We start from the raw sequence: 22,140 nt of genomic DNA on the forward strand, positions 1-22,140 counted from the left end.
TATGGGAATTCTTTAGTAAAAATGTCTTTCTGTAATTTTAAACACTGGGTTTCATTTGTGTCTAATCTAGCATGTCCATTATTCATTAGCCATAACAATCTATATGTGAAGATGTATTTTTCTTTGAAAAATATTACTGATTTTAAAGATATCTTCCCCACGTAAATAAATCCAAGAAGATGAGAAAGTTTAAATTTGTCATGGGTACTCTACTCTTAACTAGTGAAGATTTTATGTTTTTGTCTTTAAGTACATATTAAGTATTCATTTCTTCACTAATTCTGATACTCATTTTATCTTTACTTCAGTGTCTACTGCTCAAATTCATCCATTCTTAAATCAGGACAAGCTTTTATTTTCTTCCCATTGAGCATGGGGTAGAAATTTGCTACCTTTTAGTGTTCATCAGGTTTGACTAATATTATGGCACTTTAATATTAATTTTATTGTTAAATAATATTTAATATTAAATATTATTTATTTACTATGTCACTTTCAGTGGCATATAATGCATAAAACATTAAATGTTAATGTTGTAGATATCATTTAATAAGATCGAATGTATAATTCTCAATGTTTTCAACTTCTCAGCAACTTTTTTCTTTACACAAATTGCATTTTTACACTTATTTTTTATCCTGTGCTATGCAAATGCTTTACTGTATGTTGTCTTAAGTGTGTGCTCAAGAATGTGCTTAAGACATAAAACTACCTCAGATTTCGCTTACACTTTTTATTCTATGATTTTTCATAAATGTCACATTGCCTTAAATTTGGTTTGATTTAGCATTTGTAAAACCATAAGTATGCCACTGAAGTTTACCTTCACATCACATGGGAGTAGTATATATGAAAAGTTCATTTGCAAAGCAAATAAATAGTTCAGTTAACAAGGGAGATACATTTCATTGACACACTATTGTATAGTGGTGGAAAACATAGGCGAGGTTCAAATCCCACTTTTGACTAACTACTTGACTAACTTTAGGCAAATTACTTAATTTCTCTATGCCTCAGCTTTCCTATCTGTGAAATAGGAATAATGATAGTATCTACCTCACGATTGTTATTAGTATCAATTTTGCTTAAGCGGATACTTTGATAGACCAATAGGAATTCATGGTTATATAAGAATGTGGGGGTTTCTGTAAGCAACCTTGGGTTAGTCTAGTTATTGCATCTTTTTTTTTTTTAAAGTAGTAGAGTTACATTTTGCAAAATTTAAAAGTCTGCTTAAATTTTCCTCCCCTCAGCTAATTTGGTTCAAGTTACTGAGACTATTAAACATCTGAAATTTGTTTCTTGTGTTTTTTATAGCTAAACAAGCCATATTTTTTTCACAGAGTTAATCTTTCAGGACATACCTAATATATTTATTTCTACTCATCTTATATCCTAAGTGAATTTAATATGAGATTTACTTTCTTTTAAAGTCATTTGTAAATAACAAAACATCTCTGCAGCCCTTCCATTTGACATTCATTTTTACGTTCTTTGCAGTACTTACTCATACACTATACGTTTTGAATATTTTTGTACATACTTATCAGGCAATAACAGCTGCTTTATTCTGGGATTTGATGTTATAGGATGTTATTTATTTGTGATATGATTATATATTTGTGAATATATAATGTGAAATACATATATATGTAATAATAATCCAGAATTTCATGTAGGTACTGGTTTATATACTTTTTTTCTGCTTTTGTGAATCTATTTTAAAATGCTATATTTCTTTTATAAAAATGAGTTAGATAATGATTCAAAACAGTTATCAGTGCCTTTTTAATTTGCTTTTGAAAATGTGGCATTTTAAATTATAGAGCTTGTATAGAGTGAGTGACTGCTGTACGTGGTAAATTCAGAAGCTTGAGGAATACATTTCCTGTCTTTTGCAGCAAGCATTTACTTAGGTTTTACATTCACATGTGTAATGCCATCTGTTTTTGTTTTAAAATGTGTCATCATTGAAAGAATCGTAGCTGGTGAGTGAGAAACTACCTTCATAAACTTGAGACTAGAAGAGGAGTATAGATGGACTTATTGTACCCCTTCATTTTAATTATGAGGACACTGAAGCCAGACAGAAAAACCGACTTTACCAAGTAGATGTAAAGAGCAGCAGTAATACCAGACCCACGTAATTATCCTCTACTATGTCACTCTGTTACTGTACGTTGGACTTGTTACTTTTAAATGTGCTCATTATTGCAGTTGTGCACATTCTGAGTAGAAATCCTACTTCTCATCTGTTTAAAAACAACTTGTAAGAGAGATCAGTATTCCAAAGGCAGTTTTGGAGAACTAAAAGTATGGTTATTTCTAATTTTGTGTTGAGTTATTTCTCACTTCTGAATTAAAACTCATTTTGCACTAAGATTTATTTAATGCCAATAGAAATCTAAGTATATTGCCAAAAGAGGAATTGTAATAGAAAATATATTTTTTTATTAAGCCTTTGGCCATTTTTGGCCCATTAAGCGTTTAAGTAGTTGCTAAATGAAGTAAAAGGAGCATGGTTTATAAAAAGAGTTAGGATTTAAATTTTTTTCATTCAGATATGATCTCACATGGTACCTTTGGGAAATATATCCACTTGTATTGCATCTTCCACAATTTTACTAATTGGTACTAATGAAATGTAATACTTTTAGGAAAGCATTTGCCCTGTGTGATCTAAGTTTTGGTCGTTGTTGGTGTTTATGGAGCAAGTTAATTATTTGGAGAAGAATTAAAGTCACAGATGCAAAAAGTATTTTACATAATTGAATTTTAGTAGAAATGTGTTAACATGTTCTACATGTTCAGTTTTGAGTTTACCTTATACACTTAAGGTCTTCAGACTTTTTGCTCATTTACCCCTTGAACGCTTTCAAGTTGACATACACAGTTTTTCATCAGAAGAGTCAAATAATTGCAAAGAATATAATTTCTAACATCATAAATATTGACTTATAGTAAAACTGTAATATTTAAATGTATTCAGTGGAATCTTAAGTACAAGGGATGTTTGATACCCATCACCCATTTAATAAAATAAATGGAAATAGAATATTTTTAAAATCTTCTAGGGCAATAAGCTTCTAATTACCTAAAAATTGCTTCTGGATTGAGTAATTAATGCAAGTATTATTTGTACAGAATTAATCCACCTGTCATAAATATATTACAGTTTTGGTAAATGTTAAACAGAAAAAGTACAATTTGTGAAATGTGTCACTGAATGAAGTGGGAGAGATGGGGCTGAGCATCTGGATGAGAACCCACTTGGAGGTGATATAGCTTGTGAAAAGTCCTCTTGTATGCTCGCACACATCCCAGTTTGAATGCTGCTGACTTAAGTGACTGACTGTGCCTTCTGCAGGAGATTATTACAATTACATAATATAATTTAGTGACTAAGGGCAGACTCTCTGCAGGCAGACCACAAGGGCTTCAATTTCAGCTCTGAGTCCCAGCTCTTCCTTTTATTAATTGCATGACTTTAGGAAATCTGCGTAACCACCTCCCTCATCCCTCTGTTTTCTCATCTGTAAAATAAGAATAACAGTTTGCTGTTGCACAGGTGAAATGAAATAATACTTGTAACATGATTGAAATAGTGTCTAACACAGGCACGTTAATTGTACAGTCAACTCTAGATATTCTTTTAAATGTATTTTGAGAATTTTATAGATATATCTTAATGTGTTTATATGCATTTCTCAGACAGATTTAAATAATTTGAGATTATCAATTGGTACTTCCCTTTCCTCTTGCCTGGTAAATCAGATAATTTCCTACATTTTATACAAGAAACGAATCAGGTTTTCCCCATGAATATGTACACATAAATCTATTGGTATGAGAATGCCTATCTGTTTAAGCACAGGAATACTTAATGTTTGTCTGTGACAAGGAAACAAATTATAATCAACAGCAAACATTTATTGAATATTCACTCTAAGTAAAAGTTGTATTTAACAAAAAGGAGAAAAATAGACTCTAAAGCTTTCCCCTGCCAAGGAATTACAAGAGATAGTAAAATTAATAAACAAATTTTGAGAATCATTAAATTTTTAAAATAGCACCATCAGCAATTTCTGATTTGAAGAGAACCAAAATGAATTTAGAATAATTTGTACTAGGAAGTGACCTAGGTAACAGAAAAAGCAGGACGAGTAAGGGGAATAAATAGTTATTCATACCTTAAATTTGTATTAAAAGATCAATTAATGATGTAGCCTCTAAGCAAAGTCATGGTATGGGGATTAGAATTCAGCTTATGAATGTCCTTGTAAGAATTGTTATAAAACTCATTAATCATATGACGATAATCACTACTAGATATTTTTTTCCTAGCATAACCTGAACTCTCTGTTATGTTAAGAAATATAATGATATACTAACTTAAGTGTATTTCTTTAAAATATATGTCCTATTTAACAGAAACAATAGTTCAGCCATTAAGATATTTTTTATTTTTCAAAATATTTATAACCAGGTTCACCTGCTTTTTCCTTAATAAACATTAATAAAAAAGAACTGGAAAATTGAGAACTTTGGCATAAGCGTTGGTATTTCACAAGATTTTGAAATAAGAGACAGGACAGTTTCTCTCCTGTGGATTGCTGACCTTTGTAATTGCATACCCTGCTTAATTCATAATTTTCTAGAAGGATTAAGTCCATCCCCACTAATGCTGTACAGCGTTTGAAGAAAAGTTAACCAAAATAATTTTTGTTTTGAAATTCATCATATCTTTGGAAATAATTAGTACAATACATCCTATAGTATCCCGGAACCAATGAGAATCATTGTTAAGTTCAGGTGAAAACAATGCTTAAATAAGGTAGGCCTATTATTGGGCCATAAATAATTCAGGAACCATCCTAGAACATCACTTCCTTTGGTGGACCTAGGAGGGGAAAAAGCTACAAAATTTGATTTTAGCTCTATCATTATTAGAGTTCCTCAATTTATGCTAAGATATAGTTTAGAGTAGTTGAATATGGAAGGAATTTTGATAATGAGAATCTTATTCTGATGTTGGCTTCCATGATAAAATTGGAACTGTCTTCCTGGACAGTTCAAAAAATTCTAGTAGTCTGAAATAAACTCTTGGAAAAGAAGTGAGTGTATTCTTTCTGCCATTACTGTATCTCATCCCAAATAACAGGACGATAAGAACTTCTTTCATTTGGAGATCCCCTTACTTCTTTATTGCAATACACAGACCTTTTTATTCTTTCTTCACCTTTGTGCATAGGCCTTTAGGAGTTCTAACAGAGTTAGGCTACAATATTTTACTTCCATGAAGAGCCTTTTTGGTGCATGATGTTCTCTAAGATAACCATTCTCCAAGGTTCAGGCCCCATAACTCTGTAAATGCAAAAGGAAAGTAATTTGAAATTCCTGAAAATATTATAGACTGTTTTAACCTAAGCTGTTTTATGGGCTTTCAAGTATATGTGTGATTGTAACTAAGTCAGCAGTGTTCTCCCAAAAGGTTTTTAGAGAACCCTGTAATTAGTAGATGATTTGTTGTTAACTTATTAGCAAAACATGTATACATGGATTTTTCTGTCTGCAGTATATTAAGTGTGTTCTCTTAGGTAAATACATGCCTCACTTTCAGCCTTTTTTTAACCCAGATATTCTTTACAAAAATATAACAAGCTCTTTACTGTGAATAAATGGTTTTCTAAGATTTTGTACTCTGTTTTATCAAATTAACGTGAACCAGTACTTCTTGGGTACTTGTTGGGTACTTATGTAGCTGTTAGTTAACATATATTGTAGCTGTTTAATTAACATATGTAACATAATGTTAGAGTTTTTACATAATCCCCATATCACTAGATTATAAACTCCTTGAAGGCAGGAGCCATGACTTGCTCAGCTCTCTATTATCCGTAGTACCAGCTTAATGCCTTAAGTTTGAGTAAAATAGATTTATGATGAGAAGGAACTCAAACATTTTTTTTTTTAACAGATTTAGTTCATTTGACTTGTACGTCTTCTAAAACAGCAAGAGAAGATTTAGAACCAGTTGTGCAGAAATTGTTTATTCCATATACTGAAGTGGAGATAGGTAAGAAAAATAATTGATGACTCATGATGGAAAGGGAATGTAACCATCATAATCTTCTTAGACATATATGAAAGTTTCTGCAACCTGAACTGAAATATGATGTATTCAACAACAATTCACATGTTTTAGTAAGATGGTTGAGCACAGTGTCTGCCTAAATATGTGGGAAAATGTTCACTCTACAATGTTAAAGGAAATATATACATCATACACACAAAAAACATATAATTAAGCACAGAAAATATTCATTTACATGCATAATTACACAGAAAAAAGATTGTTAGAAAATCAATTTTGGTGGAATTATGGGTAATTTTTCTTATAATTTTCTTTATTTTACAAGTGTTGTACAAAAAGCATATATTCCTTTATCAGAAAAATGTGTCTTCCTTTCAGGAAAAAAGATTCAACTAACAGATTAAAATATTAATTGGCAAATGTTGAAATCCTTTCTCATCTAATAGTCTTTGTGTTTTTTTTGAGACAAAGTCTCACTCTGTTGCCCTGGTTGGAGTGCAATGGTGCGATCTTAGCTCACTGTAGCCTCCACTTCCCAGGTTCAAGTGATTCTCCTGCCTCAGCCTCCAAGTAGCTGGGACTACAGGTGCGCACCACCACACCTGGCTGATTTTTGTATTTGTAGTAGAGACAGCATTTCACCGTGTTGGCCAGGGTGGTCTGGAACTGCTGACCTCAGGTGATCCATCTGACTCAGCCTCCCAAATTGCTGGAATTACAGGCACAGTGAACCACCACACTTGTCCTCTGATAGTCTTTTAATACACAATGTGCTAGTGATTTAATAAATATTTAGCTCCCAAAAGTATATGTGCTACTTATTCATGGGGGAAACACATTTTAAAACTTTTCCCCCTACATAATAAGGTAGTACTTGTAGCTGTGAATGGAGAAAATAGGGCATATTTTCTGTGTAAATGATAAAAGAAGCCTGTTGGATCTTCATTTATATGAAGTGAAGGTGATTTTTATTATAGGATTTACATGTACTCTTGAATCTTGGTCACTTTCTTCCATTGATTTGTGTCTTTATTTTCTTTGCATGTCACTTTGTTCATGCAACCATTTATTTACTCATACTTACTCTGTTTCCTTTTAGCTCATTCCCTATGAGTGTTGTTTATTTTCTAATGCGCAGGTAGTACGTAGAGGGGTGCTTATTTACATATGAAGACAAACTGTTCTTTAATTTTTAAAAAAAATTTATGGGTACATAATAGGTGTATATATTTATTGGGTACATGACATGTATTGATACAAGAATACATTGTATAGTAATCACATCATGGTAAATGGGATACCCATCACTTCAAGCATTTATCATTTCTCAGTGTTACAGACATTCCAGTTACACTCTTTTCGTTATTTTAAAGCTCAATGTAAATTATTGCCGGCTGACTGTACTTACCCTGTTGTGCTATCAAATGCTAGATCTTATTCATTCTATTTATGTTTTGCACCCTTTTACCATCCCGACTTTTCCCTCTTCCTTCCCCATTACCCATCCCAGCCTCTGACAACCATCATTGTACACTCTATCTCTATGAATTAAATTGTTTTAATTTTAGCTCCCACAAACAAGTGAGAAAATATTAAGTTTGTCTTTCTGTGCCTGGCTTATTTCACTTAACCTAATGAACCTGTTCTGTTCTCAGGAGCTAATATCAATTATTATTTTTTCTGTCATCTACCCAAAGAAAGTCTTTGAATCTGGAAACTTCACTTTAGTTTGGTAGTTAATTTTTAAATTAAATTATTTTAGTCATAATTTATTAATTTATAAATTGCTTATATGTATTTTCTTTATTGAAAGTATCATGTAAATGTCTGGATTATTAAATATTTGATTGCCAAGGTAAAATACACGGTAATCTTTCTAAATCTAATATGCAGTCATAGTTTTTTCCTTGGCGTTAATTGCAGCTATACTTTGTGTAGAAAACCTGAATTTCTTAATTATTTCTGAAATTTTAAATCTTATGTTGTAATTTCATTGTGTAGTAGTCTCAAATAATGCACTAAATATGAATCATATCATTACTCTTCACTTTTTAAATCCATTTAATTTTCTTTTTAAAAAAAAGTCACGCTGGGAGAAATTACATGTTCATTAGCATCTTCTAGCCATTTTAGATTTTTAAACATTAATCTTAATAGTTAAAGTGATTCCATTTTGAAATGATGTATTGTTTAGAGTCTGAGAGGAATTCTTTGGTAAGAACTATGTGCTCAAAGGGGTCCTCAGGTGCACTGAGGCACTGAAAAGCTAGTTTTCACTGACACATAGGCCTTTTTATCATCAGGATGAGGTAGTGGTCATATTTTAATTAAAATGTCAGAACAAATACTGTTGGAGTTATTGAAAATGAATCACCAGATAAAGTGAGCACTGGGCCATGGCAGGTCAAAGAGGCAAAGTCACCTGGAGAAGAGAACTCAATTCATTTTCCTGCCTAAATGAGGAAGAAGGAACTTTATGAGCAATATGAACTTTTAATACATTAAAGCACGTTCTTCTCTGTAGCAGAAGCCACTATTTTCACAGATTGATGGCTTTTATTATTATGTTTTGATTATTTGACATTCATATAATACCTCATGCTTTAGAGCATTGTAAATATTTTAGTTTAAAACGTACCAAAGAAATAGGATTATTTGGCCTTATTTTCTTTTTCTTTGTATTTGAATTCTACATTCTGTGTGCTTAATAAACCTGTGAAAGCCAGCCTAGTCACATTTTTTTAAAAATCTGTATAACAGCCATCCTAGTACGTGTGAAGTGGTATCTTATTGTAGTCTTAATTTGCTTTTCCCCAGTGAGTAGTGATATTCAACGTCTTTTCAAGAGCTTATTGGCCATCTGTGTGCCTTCTCTGGAGAAATATCTATTGATGTCCTTTGCACAGTTTTTTAATTGGATATTTTGTTTTTGTTGAGTTGTAGGAGTTCTTTACATATTCTGAATATTAATCCCTTATCAGTTACATGACTTGTAAATATTTGCTGTGGCGATTGTAAATGGAATTGCATTCTTCATTTAGTTCTGCTTGATTATTATTAGTGTATAGAAATCCTACTGATTTTAGTATTCTAAAACTTTACTGACGTTGTTTATCAATTCAAGGAGCATTTTGGTGGAATCTTTAGGATTTTCTAGGTAGTATAGAAAGAATCATATTGTCAGTGAAGCATCTCACTCATTTTCTATCTCAAAGAGCCTAAAAACAGCAATTTCCCTTATAGGTGTAGTTTAAAGTCCATAGCCAGTGTGTTAAGTAATTGTTGGGCTGTGAAGGCAAATGTCTTAATTCCTTTCTGTGTGCTGTATCCAGACTCAGGGCTATGGCAGTCTCCACCACTCTGCCAGTATGACTGGCATAGTTTACTCTATCCCTAAACATGGCATGGAACTGTGGACACCATTTCTTGCTTTTTTATTTGTTGTGCTATAGTTGTTTTTCTTCTGCCTACCATATTCTATACTTACTCCAGTTTAATTTGCCCAAGATTTTATTCTAAATTACCTATTACATCTTTAGTCCTTCTTACTATCAAATTGAATGAAATGAGCTAGTGCAGGAAACCAATTTTACCCCTGGCAACTTATGATGCACTCTTAGCCAAAGCTCAGCGACTTTAATATTTTTTGACAGTTTTGCACTTCACAACTGCATGTTATTTTTCCAGCTATCTCTTTGCCTTCCAGTTGACCTCAAAGAAAGACGAAGCAATTATATATCTCTTGAAGGTTTTAAGGTCAAAAGCCTGATAATGCCCTTGAATCCAGAGCACTTATCTTCAGCCTATGTCAGTTTTCACCTTCCTCATAGTTTCTTTTCACAGGCTCAACCTCTATGAAATTAAGTTGAATTAATCTATTAGATTATTAACTTCCTCCAACTTTTATTATGTGGAGTATTCTTTTGAGCTGGATCATTAATGAGATGCAAGATAAGCTCTCCTAGTATATGCTTAGAAATGGGCTGGACAATATTAAGACTTCCCAGACCTTAGCCCACTTGTTAGCAGTGCTCACCACGTCTGGTGGCCCAAACCATAGGAGATTAATTTAAGTATCTTCCCATAAGATTCATGTAACTAAACTCACTAATCAATTTCCTAAGAGCCATATGGTGTTAGCTATGAAATATTAATTTCTTATGTTCCTTTATTTTGTCAACAAGTAGATTTAGCCACCTAATATGTTCCTACCTAAAGTTAGTGATATCTTAGATGGCTCATAGGTCTCAGCACTCTTAGAAAGGACCGTCTTAGGCGATCACTTCTTCCACTCAGAGTTTCTTCATCCTATTCCACTAATAATTATGGATTATTCATGATGAACTAGGAAAATAACTTATTTGGTGTTCTTACAGTGGATATACTGTAAATTAAATATAATAAAATTTTGTTTATCCTGATGTGGGAAATAGGGCTTTCTTGTTAATTGAATACTGCAATTAGGTAAAAATTCCTCTACATTGGTTACCAATTAAATAATAGTAATTAACGAGATAATTATGCCTTTAGCATTTTCTTTATGATTCATGAGGTGCCTCATGGTCTTGGGCAGTCTTCGTAAACACCCATTATTGTACAAAATTTGAAGTTTTGTTCAGATTCAGTCTAAAGAAAACTCTTTAGTTAATGAATGTATTAACAGCAATATTTTATGTTTTCAAACAAAATTATAAGAATTTTAAAAAGGAGAGGCAAATAAATGATTATCAAGTTAGCAAGAAATAGGCTTTATGCATTGAGATTAATAATATTGGGCCTTTTTGTAAGTACATCATATTTGATCATACCTAAAAATACGGGTAACATCGATTCAGAAATTATTTACTGAGCATCTGTTGTGTGCTAGGCCCTGTATTAGGGAACCAAAAACGGAGGGAGAGTAAGAACTAAGTCTACTTCATCTGCATATACCCAGCTTGTAGCGCAGTGCCTAACACGCATAATAGACACATGCTCTTAAGTGAGAAAATGTGCTCAAAATGGCATTCACTGTTATGACTTCATTTTTGATATTTGTTGGTTACCATTAATTTTTTTAATCTGATAAGAAAAATCATTAGAATGTGAGTTAGGACAACAAAGTTTTAATCCTGTATTTGCTATTTTTTTAATAATAACTTTAATGAGATACCATTCTATATCATATGATTCACCCATTTGATGTATAAAATTCAGTGTTTCTTAGTATATTTATAGAATTGTCCAAACATTACCACCATCAGTTTTAGAACATTTCCATCACCTCCGAAAGAAATGTTATGCCCATTAGTGATCACCCTCCATTTGCCCCCAATTCTCTTCAGCCCTAGGTAACCGACTAACCTACTTCCTGCTTATGCTGGACATTTCATCTGTATATACTATTGACTTACTATATAATTTATCAAGTTGGCGTGTCCATTTGAAACATAAGGAAATCAATTTATGTTGTCTTCTCTCTTTATAGGGAAAATTTAAGGATGAATGTGATCATAACCACTTTGATACTAGTGAGAAGAAGTAATAGAAGTCCAAAGGAGCATGAATGGAGTAAAATCTAATTAACTTACTAATCAAAATAGAGTGTGCAGATGCAAATTTACTAATTGTTTACATACAAAGCTCTGATTTACTACAATGTCTTGTCATGGCTTAATCGTTAATAGGCTACATAGTGTAGTAATTGACAAGCATATTGTATTGTAGAATGTAAATAAAATTTATTTTTATGTTTAGAAAATGAACAAGTTGAAAAGCCAAGAATTCTGTGGGCTCTTTACTTCAATATGAGAGATTCATCGGACATCAGCAGGAGCTGTTATAATGATTTACCACCCAACGTTTATGTCTGCTCTGGCCCAGATTGTGGTTTAGGAAATGATAATGCAGTTAAACAGGTAAGGCTATTGACGTTTTTCAGCTTTGTATTAACATTTTGGTATGGTTGGGAAACATTTTTTTCTCTGGGAGTAGAGAAAAGTCTAGAAAAGCATCTCACTCATTAATACCACATTTCTAATTTGCCCAAACGTTTTTCTATGACCTACAAAGCTTCTTTAAATATACTTTAAATTCAGGGTCAGGTATTTTCAATTTATTGAATAAAATGTTGAATTACAGAGATTTTTTATGATTTCCATTGTGTGAATAAGGATGGAAGATGTTAAAAATACATATTCATAAATGAGAATTTATAATGCCAGTATTCTAAAGAAACATTGTTTCTAATTTAAACAGTTGGACTATTGGTATATTATTTTGAAATACCTAAATTATTTTTCTCGGTAAACTGACTCATTTCAAGAAGGCTGTAACTAATAAGGCATATAAAATTAATTTTGTAATAGTCTTAATGCATTTTTTTATTCATGGAAAAGAAGTTATAGCGTAGTTTTGTATAGTTAACATGATTCCATTAATGTTTTGACACAAGTTCGTGTCCCAAGAGCTACCATTACTGCTGCTGAGGACTACTGTAAAGCAAGGTGGAAATCTGTGACAGCCATCCTAAGCAGGGCTAAGAAGAGGCACAGGCTGATACAAGCTCCTCAAAGTGAGCCATGATTCCATTAAGCTGAAGATTGATATGTATATACAGATACAGTTCTCTGCCCTAGACAGGATGGAAAAAAAACAGAAAATATTTTTTGAGACACATTTCTAAACTTTAGAATTGGCATGTCTGTCAATTAAGTCAGTAAATGGGTAATTTAACATTGTCCTTAGACCACAGATGGCACTTTCATTCCCACCAATGATAAGGAACTTATAGTAGCAAATGTCCTGATTGAGCCTGTAATCTAATTTTGAGTCATAGTAGCAAGGCTATGACCACGATGAGGATGCAGACATCTGCAGTTATTTTCTAGAGTTCCTGTGTATTTTCTTCAGTGCCTGATAGTGATCCTGGATAATCATATTCAGCTATTGACACCAAACCAAAGCAGGAAGTCACATCTCTGATCCGTCATTCATTCTATTAGTTTACTAAGAACCCAAGATATCTGAAGACCTGCATTTATAGCTTGAAATATTCAAGTCATTTTTTACTTTGATGTTCTAATGTTTTGCAAGCAGAAATTGCCAACAAGTTTTTAGCAAGGTAGCTTAGGTCATTTTTTAATCCCTAAATGAACTTTAATTTTTTTTAACCAAAAAAATTTAAGTAAGGGCTTATAATACAAGTACTAATGTAATCTAAACGTCTAAACTGCATGCTAGAAGATTATAATTGAAGGATAATTTTATCATGAGGTAATTTGCCTCTCAAGAAGAAAACCTTCAGAGGTAACATGCTATAATAGTAGAAAAGAGTATTTTGGTACTAATTTTGGTACTAATATGCTACTAAATATAAGTAGTTTTAAATTTGTTATATAGCTTTTAATCTCATATATCGGTTTTGGGGAAAATATAATGCCTACTTTAAAGAGCATTGACAATATTTCTAAGTAGCTAGTGTATTCGGATAAACTACATGCTAATTCCTGTGTATCAGCCTGTAATTATGTCAGTCACTAATTGGTGATTTCCAGTGATCAATGTTTTCCAAATGAAGAATATTACCCATAAAAGCTCTCAGAATATCACCTAGACTTTGTTTATGTAGAAAACACAAGCCCGTGTAGATTTATTTAAAAAAAAAAAAAAAAAAACAAAAAAACGAAATACTTCATTTTACCAGTTGGCAAGTTTACATCTTATTTGTCAAATGTATAGAGGTTGAGTAATGTAAACCTGTGTTCGTAGGGAACTGTTTATGATTTGTGTTCATAGGGAACTATTTATGATTTGAAGATGCACCAAAAGCATGAAGTAATCTGTCTTTAATACCCACAAGTTCAAATTGTACACTCCTGGCCTCCAAGACATTCTCTATTGTCACCATGATACGAACCTAAGTGATAATTGTGATTCTTTCTATGACTTGCTCATTTTTGTACTTTATGTCGCTTCAGTTTTGTTTTCATTTTTCTGAAACTGACATCTGTCATCTCTTTCCTTGGTAGATGTCATATTCTGTGTACCCAAACACACTCATGGACAGGTCCATAGTCCTCATTCCCAAGACATTGATAGCTCACTCCTTCAGGAGCCCCACCCTCTAGGAGATGTCACTACTATGGGAACAAGAATAAATAGCACCAGACTCTTTGTATTTTGCTTCAGGTATAAAATAGGTTAAATTGGCTAATGTTGGGCTGGGCTAGCAACCTAACCACCATTTAGAACATTGTTTTATGGACAAATTAGCCAGTCACTTATGACATTTGATACACAGCCCATTATTAAATTGAGAGCTAGCTTTATAGATTGAACAATCAAGTTGCTCACATACTCTAGTGCTATTTGTTTTCTAAGCCTTTGAGAGGGCAATTTTAGATGTCATATTTTCTGTAGCTGTCATTCATTTGAGCACTTTTTATGTGTCAGATACTATCCTTGGCATCTCATATATATTATCTTATGTGGTCCTCAAAACAATCCTATGAGATAAGTATATATGATATGCCCATTTATAGAAAAGGAAGCTAAGTCCTAAAGGGGCAAAATAACTTGTCCAAAGGTCACATGGCTAGTAAGTTCTTGAGCCAAGAATTAAACTCAGTTCTTTTGGATCACAGTGCTGGTACACTCACCCAGTGATTGTTATGTGCTACTTTCAGTTTATGAGTAGGCGTATATCCTAAAAACTTTAAAGTACTATATTGATGAAATGTTTATTTTGTTTTGTGTAGATGTATGTTAATTTAACATAGAAATATTTTAAACAATTCACTTTGTTCTCTCTGTACTTCTCAGTATGAGCACACCAAGTCACAGTATAATTAGCCCTTTCCAATTTTTTAAACACCTGAAACACTTTACCCTTTGAGCTAACTTCTGGCTTAAAAACGGTAAAGAGGAGGAAAAATTGCCAATAAACTATTCTGCGCTTAGAACTAGGTTTAATTGGAAAGCAAAATGCAGCAGAGCAAGAGGCATTAGATGCACTTTCCAGAGCATGACAGTTGATCCTAAGAAGTTCCAGCAGTTAGAGAGAGGAGAGATTTGGGGTGGACTCCAGCTATAGGAAATTGGCATCAACAAGGGCCAGGGAAGGTGGGCTAAAGGTGGGAGTTCCGTAAGCAGGTAGAACACAAGGAGAGTAGTGTGACAACCTGCAACTGGTGCTAATCTTAGGAGTCAGGTAGTGCATGGCAGGATAGATGGAAGCATACGGTGTGGGTTCTAGCTACAGGGACTGGAGTTCAGGGTAAAATCTATTCTATGGAGAGGAGGCAAAGGGAGACAAGGTGTCAAACACAGAGGAACTGGCATAGAAGTAAAAGTATTAGTAGTAATATAATTATATTTATACTTAATATTTGTATTAAATATTACCGACATTCTATTTTATGCCAAGGCAATAAGGATCCAGAGTTGACTAAAAGTATTTCTCATCCTGGAGGAATCACTGTTAGGTAAAGGAGAAAGGCATGTAAACAAATGGCAGTGTAGTGTGGCATATGTACTAATATATCCAAAGTCTAGAAGTAACGCAGAGGAGCAATGAGCCCAATCTAGAAGTCAGAGAACCTTTCAGAGAGGGGTGTAATAGATGAGTAGCAATTCTCCATCTAAATCAAAGACAGCAGAATTGAAACATTCTGGGTGTAAAGAATAACACTGGTACCAGCCCAGGATGTAAACATAAGTATCATCGTGTCTTGTTTCATACAAATAAAGGTATTAGTAAAGTAAGAAGTCTGAGAGGTGAAAGTTAGATGATGGTATATGATAAGATCAGAAAACGTATGTGTCAGACAGCTTTTATTTTCTATAGTAGGGTTCTTGGATGTTATCTTACTGGTGATGGGGAGCCATTGAAGAATTTTAAGCCAAAATGGAATAAACAGCATTTTATTTTCCACAGACCCATCTGAGGGTAGCATGGAGATGGATTATATGGGGGAACGCTAGAGACAAGGAGCCCAGTCCAATACTGAGTCTATTGCAGTTGTCTGGGTGAAAGATGGTGCATGTCTGGGCTATGTCAGTGGGGAAGGAGCAGGTGAAGTTAAGAGATAGTAGATAAAATTGATAGAATTTGATGATTGTTTGCATGCAGAGGGGAAAAGGGAGGGAGAACTTGTACAGACAGTAAAGATAGAGATGTAAGACAAAAAGACGATTAGGGGAATGACCTATGAGGTAACGGCTTTGTTTAACCTAGGTCCTACCTCTGTAGGGACTATGCGTCTCTAGCAAAGGAGTATGGTGAGTTCCCAGGATAGAGAGCACAGACAGGCATCTGTAATGTTTAATTTCCAAAAAGCTATAATAAAAAAATGCAGTGTTACAGTATTTACTGTAGTCACTGTGCTGTACATTAGATCCCCAGAACTTATAACTGAAAGTTTGTACCCTTAAACCAACAACTCTTCACTTTCCAGCCCCTGGCAACCACCCTCAACTTTTTTAGATTCCACATATAAGTGAGATCATGTGGTAATTGTCTTTCTGTGTTTTGGCTTATTTCACTTAGCATAATGTCCTCCAGGTTCATTCATCTTGTCATAAATGACAGGATTCTTACATTCAAATTTGACAAGAGGGCAGATTTTAAGTATTCTTACTACAAATACACACACACACACACACACACACACACACACACACACACACAGTGGTAACTATTGGTGGTGATGGACGTCTTAACTTGATTGCGGTAATCATTACACCCTGATATCAAATGACCTTGGACACCTTGAATATATACAGTTTTTGCCAATTAAGTATTTAAAGACTTAAAAAAATTGTCTGTGGTAATTGGCGTGTCCAAAAACATACCCTTGAAGTTTTTTATTCTGTTATCCTATTGTTGCCAGGTTCCGGGACCCAGGGGAGGCTTAGCTTGCTCCCTGGTGGGCTGTTCTTCCAGGCTATTGGTCTCTCACTCAACCAAGAATGGGAGAGGGGACCATACCGGGTGTAGTGCACTCACAAGTAAATATCGGATCCCAAAGAGTTGTTGCAGAAAGTGATGTATTTAGGCAGAGAAAGAGAAAAAGGAGAAAGAAAAAGATAAGAGAGGAAAGCTTCCATGAAGGTCGTCGAAGGGGATCCAGACATGGAGTCCGGCCAGATGTGGGGACAGGGACTTTTAACCTGGGAGGAATTCCCACCCTATTCAAGCCCTTTGACCTATGAAAGGAGTTCCTTTAAACTTCCCCTGGAGTGATTGATCTTTGATTCTTTCCCACGTGCATGCGGGAAAACTAAGACCTCTAATTCCCGGATGAAGATGTAGGGGAGGCAAGGCACTGAGAAGTTCTTGCCCTTGAAACTACGCCCCCTTGTGGACCCGGGGAGAGGATACATTCCCTCACTATCATACTAATAAGTTCAACTTAAATCTTGACATTTTTACTTATGTTATTATTAGTAATAATGAAAATAGCTACCATATATGCTGGCTTACTCTCTGACATTTTATAGATATGGAAGCCAAAGCTCAGAAATTGAGTAAACATTCCCCAAATCACATAGCTGCTAAATAGTAGAGCCAGCATTTTTACTGAGGCTGTCTTTTCAAAATCCATGAGATTAAACAAGTGCTATAGTCCTTAAAGTCCAGGGAATGGGAACTATATCAGAAAGCAAATAGTTGAGCAAACTGTTCGTTTGAACAGTGACTTGTTAAAAATTATTATATGCTAAATGAGACTATACCAATATTACATATAGGCTTGTAGTAGTCTGTTCTCATACTGCTATAAAGATACTACCTAAGACTATGTAATTTGTAAACAAAAGAGGTTTAATTGACTGACAGTTCCTCATGGCTGGGGAGGCCTCAGGAAATGTAAAATTACAGTGGAAGGCAAAGGGGAAGGAAGATGTGTCTTAAATGGCAGCAGGAGAGAGAAAGTGAAGAGGGAATGGCCAAACACTTTTAAACCATCAGAACTTTTGAGAAGTCACTGTCACAAGAACAGCATGGGGAAAACTGCCTCCATAATCCAATCACCTCCCACCAGGTCCCTCCCCAATACTTGTGAATTACAATTTCAGATGAGATTTGGGTGGGGACATAGCCAAACCATATCATTCTGCCCCTGGCCATTCCCAAATCTCATGTTCTTTTCACATTTCAAAACCAGTCAAGGCTTCCCAACAGTCCACCAAAATCTTAACTCATTCCAGCATTAACTCAAAAGTCCACATCCAAAGTCTCATCTGAGACAAGGCAAGTCCCTTCTGCCTATGAACCTGTAAAATCAAAAGCAAGTTAATTACTTCCAAGGTACACTGGGGTATAGGCATTGAGTACATGTTTCCATTCTCAGTGGGAGAAATTGGACAAAGCAAAGTGGCCATAGGCCCCATGTAAGTCCCAAATCCAGCTGGGCAGTCATTAAATCTTAAAGCTCCAAAATCTCCTTTGACTCCATGTCGTCACATCCAGGCCATGCTGATACAAGGACTAGGGTTCCATGCCCTTGGGCAGTTCCAATCCTGTAGCTCTGCAGGGCATAGGCACTGTGCCTGCTTTCTGAGGCTGGCATTGAGTGCCTGTGACTTTTCCAGGCGCGTGGTGCAAGCTGTCGGTGGATCTACTATCCTAGGGTCTAGAGGACAGTGGCCCTTTCTTAGCTCCATTAAACAGTTCCCTGTTGGTTACTCTTTATGGGGGCTCCAAGTCCACATTTCCCTTCAGCACTGCCCTAGCACAGGTTCTCCGTGAGGGCTGTACCCCTGCAGCAGACTTCTGCCTGGTCATCTAGGCATTGGCAAACATCTTCTGAAATCCACACAGAGGCTCCCAAACCTCAATTCTTGTCTTTTGTGCACCCTAAGGCCCAACATCACATGGAAGCTGGCAAGACTTGGGGCTTGCACCCTCTGAAGCAACAGTACAAGGTGTACCTTTATTCCTTTTAGCCATGGCTGGAGCTGGAGCAGCTGGGATGTAAGACACCATGTTCTAGGGCTACACAGAGCAGTTCAGCCCAACCAGCCTAAAAAACCATTTTTCCCTTCTAGGGAAGATCTCTGATATGCTCTGGAGACCTTTTCCACATTGTCTTGGCTATTGACATTTGGCTCATCATTTCTTATGCAAATTTCTGTAGCCAGCTTGAATTCCTCCCCAGAAAATGGGTTTTTCTTTTCTCCCACATGGGTCAGGCTGCAAATTTTCCAAACCTTTATGCTCTGCTTCCCTTTTAAACATAAGTTCCTATATCAAACCATCGCTTTGTGAACACACGTGACTGAGTGCTTTCAGAATCAGCCAGGTCACCTCTTGAATGCTTTGCTGCTTAGAAATTTCTTCTGCCACACACCCTAAATTATCTCTCTCAGGTTCAAAGTTCCACAGATCTCTAGGTCAGGGACAAAATGCCGCTAGTCTTTTTGCTAAAGCATAGCAAGAGTCACCTTTGCTTCAGTTCCCAGTAAGTTCCTCGTCTCCACCTCTGAATCCACCTCAGCCTGGATATCATTGTCTATATCACTATCGGCATTTTGGTCAAAACCATTCAGCAAATCTCTAGAAAGTTCCAAATTTTCCCACATTTATGTCTTCTTCTGAGCCCTCCAAACTGTTCTAACCTCTGCCCGTTACCCAATTCCAAAGTCACTTCTACATTTTCGGGTTATCTTTATAGCAGTACCCCATTCCTTGTACCAATTCTATTAGTGCCTCTTAGACTGCATAAAGATACTATCTGAGAGTAGGTAATTTCTAAACAAAAAAAAGTTTAATTGACTCACAATTCCACATGGCTGGGGAAGCCTCAGGAAAGTTACAATCATGGTGGAAGGTGAAGGGGAAGCAAGGCATGTCTTAGATGGGGGCAGGAGAGAGAGAAAAGGGGAACTGCTAAATACTTTAAACCATCAGATCTCGTGAGAACTCACTGTCACAAGAACAGCATGGGAACAGCTGCCCCCTTAATTCAATCACTCCCTAACACATGGGGATAACAATTTGAGATGGGATTTGGATGGGGACTCAGAATCAAACCATATCAAGGCTCTATAATAAATCATACAAAATAATATTAAGGAAATTGTATTTCTATTGATACATAGAATGAATGTGTTTCAGTTCTCAACAGTCTGAACACTTGATAATAATGAACCTGATGGGGTACTGCCATCCTTGAAGAGTGGACCTGAATACATCTATAGAATTAAAGGGAGAAGTCATAGAATTCTGAAAACAAACTTACAGAAGTTTACGTATACTGATAAAATACTATAACTTGCTTAAGGGAATTTTAAAGGATAACACTTAATTTTTTAGTTAGTGCCAGAAATGCACACACATTTTAAACTGATTTCCAAAAATGATTTTATCTTTTCTTTGTTGGCCAGGCTGAAACACTTTTCCAGGAAATCTGCCCCAATGAAGATTTCTGTCCCCCTCCACCAAATCCTGAAGACATTGTCCTTGATGGAGACAGTTTACAGCCAGAGGCTTCAGAATCCAGTGCCATACCAGAGGCTAACTCAGAGACTCTCAAGGAAAGCACAAACCTTGGAAACCTAGAGGAGCCCTCTGAATAATGGATACACGCTAAACTGAATACCCCACTTGGGAAATTTCTACTGGTCTCAGAGCCTGCTTGATAGAAGGACTGTTTGAAAAATGTTAGAAAGCAGCAGCAATTATAAGGCAAAATAGGTAATAGAAATCCGAAAGGGGATTTTCCTTATAGAGGACATTCCAAGAACACACAACACTTATAAAGCACATTGACTTGCTCATTTTAAATACCAAACTTGAGTAACTAGCAGATGAAAATTATAAATCATTTGATTCTCAGGAATGTAACTATGGATATGAAAGTGATCCTATGCATTGTTAATAATTAAGTGGTTTTAGGACAATTTTGTTTACTACTTTGGGTCTTTGATGGAAAGCCACATTTTCAGAACCAGCTCACGTATTTTCTTTGATTATGTGAATTATAGTTTCTTTACTAATAACAGCATTATAACATAAGGATAAAAACATATATAGAAAAACTAAAGTATCATGATCTAGATAGAAGCCTGTATTTGGAATATGGGTTTGTTTTGTTTTGCTTTGCTTTCTATGTTGAGAAGCATTGAAAATGCTAATATTAAGGTGTTTACACATTTTTATGAACAAGTCAGTAGTGTTTTTTTTAGTATCAGTGATATTTGTAAATTATTTACATATTGGGAAGGGTCAATAATAAAGAAATGAAAGAATGGAAGGAAAGGCATGGATAGACTCATTGGTATTTGGATGTTCTGTCTGTCAGGTAACTACAGTACTACGCTAATTGTCTACAGACCTAATTTAATCCTGGCTGTCCTACTGATGATATTTGGTAAATTACTTTAACTTCTTAGCCTATGTTTCTCCATATATAGTAGTACTGTGCCTACTGTATGACAATAGTTATGAAGACAAATGCAGTGCCATCTTTAGTATGGCATCACTGGAAGAAAATTGTTTTAGTATTTTCCCACTGACTTGATGATTATCAGAAGTCTCACACAGGAAATAATTGCTTGCTGTCAGCTTCAAACAAAATAGATCACAGCATTTTTATTGCATTAAGCTTTCTAAATGAAAATTTCTTTTTTAAATTAGTAGTTTATAGTCTTACAGATGAGTAAAAATAGTAGCAAGTAGAATTGTGGTTTTGAAATGTGACTAAGGAAAACACTCTATAAATTGTTCCTATTTCTTTTCTGGTAGGTAAACCTGCAACCACCAAGGACTTCAAATTGAGTATGACAGTTGGTAAGCCCTAATATACATGCTACGTAAAAATGTTAGGGCTGCCAGTAATCCCAGCACTTTGGGAAGCTAAGGTGGTTAGATCACTTGAGGTCAGGAGTTTGAGACCAGCCTGGCCAACATGGCAAAACCCTGCCTCTACTAAAAATATAAAATTTTAGCTGGACATGATGGCAGGCACCTGTAATCCCAGCTATTTGGGAGGCAGAGGTTGCAGTAAGCCGAGATTGTGCCACTGTACTCCAGCCTGGGCAACAGAGCTAGACTCTGTCTCAAA

The 22,140-nt window shown here is 35.1% G+C and overlaps 1 protein-coding gene across 7 annotated transcripts in view; it reads left to right on the top strand.

Moving 5' to 3' along the window:
- Nucleotides 1-22,026, top strand: part of CHM (CHM Rab escort protein) — a 183,056-nt gene extending 161,030 nt beyond the window's left edge. For 6 of the 7 annotated variants that reach the window (XM_017520861.2, XM_037735673.1, XM_037735670.1 and 3 more), the window contains 3 exons: nucleotides 5,978-6,076; nucleotides 11,831-11,991; nucleotides 20,462-22,026. In XM_017520861.2, the coding sequence (XP_017376350.1) occupies nucleotides 5,978-6,076; nucleotides 11,831-11,991; nucleotides 20,462-20,653 (452 nt within the window). In that variant the 3' untranslated portion in view covers nucleotides 20,654-22,026. The remainder of the gene's footprint in view (nucleotides 1-5,977; nucleotides 6,077-11,830; nucleotides 11,992-20,461) is intronic. The other variant, XM_017520862.2, reaches the window with a different exon arrangement.
- The last annotated feature ends 114 nt before the right edge of the window (nucleotides 22,027-22,140 follow it).

Source organism: Cebus imitator, unplaced genomic scaffold (genome assembly GCF_001604975.1).
Source record: "Cebus imitator isolate Cc_AM_T3 unplaced genomic scaffold, Cebus_imitator-1.0 Scaffold894, whole genome shotgun sequence".
Classification (NCBI taxonomy): Eukaryota; Metazoa; Chordata; class Mammalia; order Primates; family Cebidae; genus Cebus; species Cebus imitator.